General features: G+C 42.7%; 1 protein-coding gene across 7 annotated transcripts in view; it reads left to right on the forward strand.

Moving 5' to 3' along the window:
- LOC137641544 (uncharacterized) overlaps positions 1-10,227 on the forward strand; it is a 48,155-nt gene extending 37,928 nt beyond the window's left edge. For all 7 annotated transcript variants that reach the window (XM_068374202.1, XM_068374203.1, XM_068374206.1 and 4 more), the window contains exons 4-5: positions 8,690-8,867; positions 9,618-10,227. In XM_068374202.1, coding sequence (XP_068230303.1) covers positions 8,690-8,867; positions 9,618-10,159 — 720 coding nt within the window. In that variant the 3' untranslated portion in view covers positions 10,160-10,227. The remainder of the gene's footprint in view (positions 1-8,689; positions 8,868-9,617) is intronic.
- Positions 10,228-10,590: the final 363 nt, after the last annotated feature.

The following is a 10,590-nucleotide window of genomic DNA, read 5'->3' on the forward strand; positions in this document are numbered from 1 at the left end:
TAAGGATACGGTCCTGGACCTATTCTACGGCACTCATAAACCTCCAAAGGCCAGCGCGGCTCTGCCCTGGTCCCTGGGGATGAAGAGTGCCAGAGACAAGGTTGAGGGCCAGCTCTCCGAACTCGCCTCCTCCAGCCGTTCCTCTGCCGGAAACAAACTCCTCCCACCTCCTCGTGTCCAACAGAGGAGGTACTTCGAGATCATGGGGGAGTCTTGTTTAGCTCTTCCCCTCCACCATTCTGTGGAAGATCTTTCCAGGGGAATTTCTCTTGAGAAACTCTCTGCCCGGCAGGTGATATTCTCGGCTACGGAGATCCTGAGCCAGGAGAAGGTCGCAAAGTGCGCCATGCAGGCCACTTCGTGGCTGGATATCTGGCTGTAGTCTCTGGGGATCCTGTTGCGATCCGAGGACTTGTCCAAGGAGAGCACCAGGAAGGCCCCGGAGACTTTCCTCCTCTCGGGCACGCGCACCATCGAGTTCCTGGGCCACCAAGTTTCAAACTTGTGGGCAAACTTGATCTTAAAACGTCGTGATACGGTGACCGAGAGGTTCCACTCGAGAGTCCCAGCCGTGGATGTATGCAAGCTCAGACACTCCTCCATCCTTGGAGAGAGCTCGTTTGAGCCCAAGGATGTGGAACGGACAGCTGAGAGGTGGAGGAAGTCGAATCACGATTCTCTCCTCCAAAGGGCCCTTACATCCAGGCCCTACAAGCCTCCAGCTCCTCAACAACAACATCAGCAGCCTCGTCAGTCTAGGACGATGAAACCAGCTCCGGCAGCAAAGGCAAAGGTGTCCAAACAGCAGCCCTTTTCTGTCAAAGACAAGAAGGGCGGAAAGTCCTCCAGGGGAGGCAGAAATCCTAGGGGGAGCAGCCGAGGCCGCAAACGCTAGGATTGGCAATCCCCCTGCATGTCCACCAGTGGAGGGATGCCTGCAAAGTTGCGCTTTCAGGTGGCAGCAACTAGGGGCCGATTCCTGGACGATCTCTGTGATCAGCCAAGGATATCGCGTCCCGTTCATAACATCTCTACCTCCTCTGACAGCGAATCCAGTGATGTTGAGCTCCTATGCTATGGGATCGGCAAAGGCGCTAGCCCTTTGGGCAGAAGTCGAGACCGTGCTCAAGAAGGATGCTCTCCAGGAGGTCGTTGACGGCTCCCCAGGCTTCTTCGGTCGACTTTTTCTTGTAAAGAAGGCGTCTGGAGTCTGGAGACCCGTCATCAACCTCTCAGCTCTGAACAAGTTTGTCAAGCAGACTTCGTTCAGTATGGAGACAGCAGACACGGTCAGGCTTGCAGTGAGACCGCAAGACTTCATAGGCACACTGGATCTGAAGGACGCGTACTTCCAGATCCCAATCCGTCCGTCTTCAAGGAAGTACTTGAGAATCAGCTTAGACAACAAGATCTACCAGTTCAAGGTGCTGTGCTTCGGTCTCTCCACAGCACCCCAGGTATTCACCAGAGTGTTCACCCTGATATCTTCGTGGGCACACAGGATCAGCATCCGTCTCCTTCGCCATCTGGACGACTGGGTGATCCTGGCGGACTCGGAGTCGACCCTTCTTCGACACCGAGACAAGCTTCTGGGACTTTGGCAAGATCTAGGTTAAATCTCGAGAAGTCTTCTCTGCTTCCAACTCAACGACTGGTATATCTAGGCATGATATTGGACACCAATCTCCACAAAGCCTTTCCATCAGACGACAGGATAGCAAGGCTGAGGAGGGTTGCAGAGCCTTTCCTCAGACGAGAAGAGCTTCCAGCCCAATTATTGGTTACGTCTCTTAGGTCACCTGGCCTCCTTGGCCCGTCTAGTTCCAAACGGCCGCCTCAGGATGAGATTTCTGCATTGGCGGCTCAAGTCCCATTGGAATCAAGGCAACGATTCCCCGGACACTCTGGTCTCTATGGGACCTGCGGAACTGACGGAATTGCAGTTTTGGCTGACCGACGAAAACCTTTGAAAGGGAGTGGACCTTCTCGTCCTCCCCCCGGATTTGATGCTGTTCTCGGATGCGTGAAAAGAAGGGTGGGGGCCCACGTTCTGAACCAGAGGATCTCGGGCCTATGGTCAGAATCAGAAAAGTACCTCCACATCAATCTGTTAGAGATGAAGGCCGTATATCTGGCCCTTCAACAGTTCCAACAGACCCTGATGGGCAGTCCGTGGTGGTGATGAGCGACAACACCACAGTAGTGGCTTATATCAACAAGCAGGGAGGTACCTTTACACAACAGCTATCCCATCTTCCAGTAGAGATACTGAGGTGGACCAAAGTCCACTCGATTCCACTATCAGCTCGCTTCATTCCGGGCAAAAGTGATGTGCTCGCCGACAGTCTGAGCAGAGCATCGCAGATAGTGAGTACCGAGTGGTCTTTGGATCCTCAAGTAGCCAACAAAGTCTTGACTTTGTGGGGTTCCCCGACAGTGGACATGTTCGCGACAGCTTTGAACTTCAAGCTGCTGCTGTACTGCTCCCCAGTCCCGGACGCCAAGGCACTCTGGCAAGATGCCTTCCAACAACGGTGGGACAACATTGAAGTCTACGCCTTCCCACCGTTCTGTCTGATGAGAAGGGTGCTCAACAAGACCAGACTATCGGTCAACCTGTCAATGACATTAGCTATGGCACCATGCAGAGTGGTTCCCGGACCTCCTGACGGAACTCCCGAGAGAGCTTCCCCCACGACACGAGCTACTCAAACAACCACACTGCAACATCTTCCACATACCCATAGCTTCGCTTCGGCTTCACGCCTGGAGACTATCCAGCATCTCCTCACAGAGAGAGGCTTTTCGCAACAAGTTGCGGAGAGGATGTCTCGACACCTGCGAAAGTCATCCGCAGGGGTCTACCAGGCGAAGTGGAGAGTCTTCTGTGGTTGGTATCGTGGGAGGGGTATCTCTCCCCTCGATGCCACTATTCCAGCAATAGCGGAGTTTCTTGTATATTTTGGGGGACGAAATGAGCCTTTCGGTCTCAGCGGTGAAAGGCTATCGCTCAGCCGTAATCCTGGCCTTCAGGCTGAAAGGAATAGACATTTCTTCCTTGCTGGAACTTCTTTACTCATACGAAGCTATGAGCTTACCTGCCCTCAGTCAGCAGTGAGACCTCCTCCATGGAAAGTGGTTCGGGTCCTCAGGGCTCTTAAGAGACCTCCATTCGAACCATTACGCCAGGCTTCTGATCGACACCTGACTTGGAAGACGGTGTTCCTGCTCGCTTTGGCGTTAGCCAAGCGTGTCAGTGAACTTCCGTCCCCGCGTGCAAGCCCTGTTTGTAAGTATGGAAAGGACGAAGAGGAGGGTCACCAAGAATACCATCTCTGCTTGGATTCGAAGGGTCATCCATCATGCCCTGAATCTGGATCCTCCTCCATCACGTCGCCCCAGAGCGCACGATGTCAGAGGCATCGCAACATCCCTGGGATTCAAGAGAAACTTCTCGGTGACGCAGGTGCTACAAGCTGAGGTCTGGAAGCATCAAACGACCTTCACATCCCACTACCTGCAGGACGTGACCCACAGGAGCCTCGATACGTTTTCTATCGGCCCTGTGGTGGCTGCACAACAGCTGGTCTAACCTCAGGCTCCCTAATGGACAGGTAGCAGAAGGTTGAGGGCATTGTTACCCGGTTTTAGACTGCATAAATGTAAAAGTATGTCTGGCCCTTACTCTTTTCTTCATCCTCCCCTCTCTTGGGGAAAGCAGCATCCTGGGTTCTCTGCATAGCTGACCTCAAACCTCTGCAGGTAAACCATACTTTCTTGTGTTCCTAGTATTAAGATAATACTGTCGCGTCCCCCATACCCTGACGAGGTGGTATTGGGAACGTCCTAGCCTAGAATTCCATCTAAAGGACTTCAAGTCAACTTCTTAGGACGAGTCACACTTCATTCCTCCATGCACAAGCTTACGTAGGCCACACGTTCCTTACGGTGTAAGGAACTTTCGAGGTGCAGGGACTCTTTTTCTCGAGTGCTGCTCACTCGGATTCTGAGTCCCCAGGCAAAAGCCAAAGCCAGTAAGGCTGGCACTTTCCACCCTACCTAAGGGTTAAGTCCCCCTATGTAAATAGCGTGGTTTGTATTTCGGCTACGGAACAAATGACAAATTCGGAGATAATTTGTATTTTTCCTAACCATACAAACCTCAGCTATTTACACATATTTTCCCGCCAGCCCTGTCCCCTGGGATAAGTCCTACCCCTAAGCGAAGTAAATCAGTTCACCGGTGTGTGGGGGGGAAGGGGTAGCTAGCTACCCCTCCCCTACCCCCTCACTAACTAGCGCAGGGCTAGTTAACCCTTGTTAAAAATCTAATGGCTCGTCATTCAGCTACGCCGAAAGTAATACCCTATGTAAATAGCTAAGGTTTGTATGGTTAGGAAAAATACAAATTATCTCCGAATATGTGATCTTATGACTTTTTCAATAAGCTTCAACATGTAGGATAAATTTGAAATGGGCCTATATGAATTTACCTCGTTTAAATCACCTTTTCCTTTGTATATTGGTTTGATTCACAGATAGGAAAACAGGATTGTGATATACTTAGGTTAATTATGTTCAGGTAAATATTATATACAACTTGCTTTCATATAATATATATACTGTATAATTTGTGTGTGTGTTTGTATTATAGTATAAATACACACACACATATATATATATATATATATATATATATATATATATATATATATATATATATATATATATATATATATATATATATATATATAAATACACACACACACACACACATATATATATATATATATATATATATATATATATATATATATATATATATATATATATATATATATATATATATATACTGTGAGATGGAGGCAGGTCTCTTCTCCTTCCTCCCTGAGTTCATAGCCAAAACCCAAAATCTGTTAGTTCCTGATTTTGAGGTTTTTGCCTTTTCATATCGCAAGCTTTAGAAAGGTCACTGACAATCCTGACCATCTGCTTTTGTGTCCTGTGAGGGCACTTAGGCATCACCTTAAACGTACGCATCCAATTTGACCATGCACTCATCACCTTTTCAGTAGTACAGGTAAAGAAAAGATGACCAGAAATACAATCTCTACTTGGCTAAGTAAGATTATTGGCAACGCATCCTTTCACTGTAGTGGCTTGGGGACTGTGGCCAAAGGTAACACCCCAGATTGCCTAGTGTCCGAATGCCGACCATAACCCTATGTTCACTACACAAAAAATATACAACGGTGGAACATACAAAAATCTAGGTAACAGTTCAAGAGAACAGAGCACTGGCACCACCCCTTGATTTAGACTGGGCAAGGGGACCCAGTTAGAACCTTAGTTCTTTTCTAAATTCCCTTTCCTTGGGCTAGCTGGATTAACATGGATTAAGATGACCGTTTATTCATTTCTGGGAAATTAGCAGAATTTATATAGGTATACATTCTTTAGGTAAGATGGTTTCAAATTTGGGTAAAGAAATGTCCGAACATTTGGTGAAAGGGAAAGAATTTTTCTTCAATCTGACAGTAAGACACGGTGTGGGAGGAAAAAATTATGATAAATAACTTATTAAGATTAAAAAAAAAAAAAAAAAAAAACAGTGGCTGAGAACAGGACATCATGGTGAAAGGTTCTGAAATGAAATGCTGTATTCATAAAAAACAAGCAAAAAATATTTATTTGTAAAGGAAAAAACTGTTAGGATTACATTAACTTTGTTTTGTCAATTCAAATGAAAAAATTAAAGGCAAAATTAGCATCCCTTTACTCTTCAGCATCAGGGTATCAAGATAAACAGATTTTGAAAAAAAAAAAAATATTCACATACTGGACACTCAAGTTTTCTAAGCCATCCCAAACCAACCACCCATAAGAAAATATAAATCTGTGAAAATACTGTACTTCAATAATTTTCCCCAAATCAATACTGTCCCTTCAATATCCGGTTCACCGCTTAGCGGCAAAGTCACTTAAAATTATCAAATTCTGAAGAGTATGGCCGCATATGATGCCGTGCAGGTCTCTGCGGGTACACAATAACAATGTCTCGAAATTTTTTCAACAACAGTAGAGCCCAAATCTCTCATTCTTGGAACGGGTTTTGAATAAGTCTGAAACAATTCCGACTAAACTCAAACACAGTCACTCTCTTCCTAACATCGGAATTCACTTCTTGGGGCACCGACCAGATATGCCATTTCAATAGCTCCTGTTAACTATTAAAGTTTATGACACACTCTCATATAGCGAGATTCTTCCTCGTTACTTCGCACATCGAAACAAAATATTCCTTAACTTTACGGTGTTGATTGTCGAAAACGGCCAATCGTCAATGGCCATATAATACATTTGTTGTGGTGTTATTCAGTTAAACACTTGATGGGACTTACAGTTCACAGGCAATATAATATGAATACAGAGTAGCATCACACTGGTAACAGGCCATCAACAACATTCATAATTGTTATGAGCAGTACTAGATGGATACTCTGTTTCACTTTTGGGAAAAGGGGCTGCTGTCAGTACTTTGTTGTCTTCAGAGAGCCAAGAATCGGTGAGGTTCAGAGCTCCAAATTCCTTTTCGCATACAAGACATGTACGCTGACCTTTACAACCACAAGGTCTAGGAGGAAACATGATAATTATTGATACTGTATACTTGATGCTGCAGTCAAAGAAATTTACTTTCTCATCATTCACAACTTGACAGACTCAATTCCATTTTTCTCAAAGTGTATTAGTAGTGCTTCGTTAATATTCTAATGGCCCTTGTGTATATATTTCCAGGTTCCAGGCTCCTCGTTGTTCTCTCCAAACCCTACAGAGAGTAGGGCGTGCTGCAAAAAAAATTGTCGTTAGACAATGGGTAGGACCAAAGATATAACATATAATACATTAACAAAAATATGCAAACATTAAAAATAAAAATAATTTGTATTTTTCTTAACGATAATATTAATTTTTTCACATCACCACCTTCGCCTTTCACCCCAGGTAGATCTCGGGTTAGAGCACATGATGACAGAGGAGTAGGTATACCTCTGGCATTCCATAAGTCTCTTTGTGGTGTAGGTACTACAGGTACGCATGTGAAGACGTCAAACTATTTTCACTGCAGATTATCTGTCACAATTGACCCACAGGTCACTAGACACCTTTTCCTAGTGTAACTGCACAGCAGGTGGTATAGCTACCTCGGCCCCTCTTACAGGACCACTAGCATTGGATCTAGGAAGAGGTTACTTGTCAGTCTGGAAGGCGTGTGAAGAATAACTGCCCTTTTGTTTTTATTGTCAATCTTCCCCGTCTCTTGGTAGCACAGAATCGGGAATCCTATCAGCTGGAATGTATTTGACTGTAGTTTAACCCCACTCAGCCTGCAGCATTCGAGTGCAATATAAAAGAGTAATTCCTCATACTCCTTATGAGGGTGTGTGTGTTGTAATCAGGCAAACCCGTTAGTATACATATGCCACATTGTTGGAACCAGGCAAACCCATTGATATACTGTACATATGCTTCGTTGTTAAGACACAGGTTTTCTGCTCAGTATCCTTTATTTCATGCCATCTCCAATCCCTTAGCAAGTCTCGGATGCAATCAACGCAATGACTGCCTGAACAAGTTTTGAGGAGGGATTACCCTGCTTCCAGCCAGTAACAACTGGCCACTTGTTTACAGTAAACATTATCATAAAATTTTAACTGCCGTGTACTACAGCTTAGCTATTATCTCCCATGTAAAGGACTCGGTTTTTTATTTAGGAAAAATACAAATTATCCCTAAATTTGTCATTCTGATTGAAAATGTAGGGCAGATAACAGAAGGGGGAAATGGTGAATCTAAGCAAGGGAGGGACTGTATGGAGCAAGTGTATGTCGAGACAATTATGTTAGAAGCTTAAATGTTAAGAGGGAAATCTTGACGCAGAATATTTGTGCAAGCTGATAATAGATTTGATGGAGAGGCAATATGGAGGATGTTCAGAATGTATGCTATTGAAAGAGAGTTCTTGAGAGTTATTTTTTTTTTTTTTTTTTTTTTTTGATGAAAGTAAAGTTTGCGTTATAGTATGTAAACGGGAGAGTGGGTGATTTGAGGCAAGAATGCAGTACTGTACATGTTTTCTGTGGTGTTCAGTATTTGTGTGGATTGAATTATGTGTGAAGACAGAGAAGGAGAGTAGATGCAAGTGCAAAATGTTGTGATAAACTGAACTATAGTTGATTCGGAAAAGTGTTTGATTGAATGTGAAGAGAATAACTGCAGATATTAATTGAAAATATTGAAAGATTGGGAGGGGAAGGTTACTTGGGAAAATGAAGGCCATAAAGTTGAAGCATTGAATATCAATATGGATAACAGAATAGGTATGAAGGTCGGTCATGTGTGGCTCAGGCATTACACAGGTCATTGAACTGTTGACCAATTTCTTATCGATTGAATCTGTGTATACCATAAACGTAAAATCAGCACCCAAACACCCCTTTTCACACTAGCAGTGGATGCTAATGCCTTAAATATACTATATATGTTATTATTTCGGCTCCATTCATGATTTACATATTACCCGTTGCTAAAGATTTAAGATAAGATACACTAACGGTTTTCCTTTAGTGCCCTTTACAGTTTAATCTTAGAAGAGTAATATCTACATCTGATCCAATCCTCTCTCCAGGTCTGTGGCATCGTCTTTAGTCTCCCAATAATAATATGTCTGGGATTTTCTGGATTCATGCTCCTATTCAGTGGCATAACAACTATCAGTATGGCAAACAGCGTTCCCGATAGCATTTTCGACGACGACGATGTAAATCCTGGCGCCGTTGTTGGGACGATGTTGATTATAGGAGGAGGTATAGTAATTACCTTGTATGAAACCATTAACTTTTGTTTCCAGAATCAGCCAATTAATGTTTTTTTTTATTCATTAATTTTGTCAAGAATTGTTAAGGAAATAGTTCTTCGTGCAATTTTTACTAGTGATATATATTATATATATATATATATATATATATATATATATATATATATATATATATATATATATATATATATATATATATATATATATATATATATATATATATATATATATATATATATATATATATATAAAATTTCAAACAAGGATGTAGAGGAACTTGTAGGTAGGTTATTCCCTACATACTTATCTATTTATTTCCAACAACATAATTATTATTATCAGTAATAGTACTAATCAAAGTCTTTAGACAATCATATAAAATAAGTAAAAATTGTATACAAGTGGGAGGTAAGCATTAAAAAATCCTGAACTTTGTATATAATATGAAAAAAATAGTTTATTACCAAACTAGAAATCTTAACGGAAATGGCTTAATACACGGTACACTCTATATAAAAATATATGGAGACATTCAAGAACACCCTGCAATCCTGAGAACCGGATGTAAATGAAATGGGACAACTTTTATTTCAATAATTATGTGCTCTCTCTCTCTCTCTCTCTCTCTCTCTCTCTCTCTCTCTCTCTCTCTCTCTCTCTCTCTCTCTCTCTCTCTCTCTCTCTCTCTCTCTCTCTCTCTCTCTATTTTTAATATATTTTTCTTTATTTTGCCTTACAGTATTATGTTTAGCTGGCTGCATTGTCCTTATATATTATTCCAAGAAGCAATATCAAAATTTGAACTCTGGCGTTGGTAGTGACCCGGGTCGAGTCATCAGGAGGAACCCCTCTCCAAGTCCTCAGCCACCAGGCTCTGTTCAACCAGGAGGTTTTTCTCAACCAATAGGAGGGTATCCTCCTGCGTCATACCCACCTGCTGGAGGGCAAATGGCATACCCACCTGCTGGAGGGCAAATGGCATACCCACCTGCTGGAGGGCAAATGGCATACCCACCTGCTGGAGGGCAAATGGCATACCCACCTGCTGGAGGGCAGAATTATGTTTATACTCCTCCAACAACCGCTCCTTATGGCGCTGGGCCTCCATACCCACAAGGATTTAATGACAAGCCGTGTCCTCCACCTTATTCTGCTGTTGATCCAGGATCTCAGGCCACCGCACAAACTCAGCCTTTGACGAGTCCTTCGCCTACTCTCCCTTGTGCCCCCGAATATTCAGCACCTCCACCTTATGCCCCAGATTATAAGGCACCTCTCTAATAAGGAGATATCCTGTCAGAGGGAGTATATTAAAATCTGCCTTAATTGTTAAAATAAATGATAGAATAGTTGAGTACGATATTAGATTGGAACATAAAATATTAAAAGTAATTATTTTATTTACTGTATTGAATGGGAAAAAAATTAGACAATAGTTTAAAACATATACAATTATTTTTCAGATTGAAATTTGCAATGGTATGTTTATAATACTAAGCATCATTGATATGTATTGTTTTTATAGGATTACTATTAAAAAAGGTATCACAACATACCATAAAAAAGGGAAATTAGTTAAAATACCCCCTGCTTTTCATTGCCCTCTTATTTCCTATCATTTTAAATACTAATGAATTTGGAATAATTGTTTTTGTCCTTGTTACACATATTTTCGTGGGTGGAAGAGACTTTTCGGTGTACCTATGGTCAAA

This window comes from Palaemon carinicauda, chromosome 5 (genome assembly GCF_036898095.1).
Source record: "Palaemon carinicauda isolate YSFRI2023 chromosome 5, ASM3689809v2, whole genome shotgun sequence".
NCBI classification, from domain to species: Eukaryota; Metazoa; Arthropoda; class Malacostraca; order Decapoda; family Palaemonidae; genus Palaemon; species Palaemon carinicauda.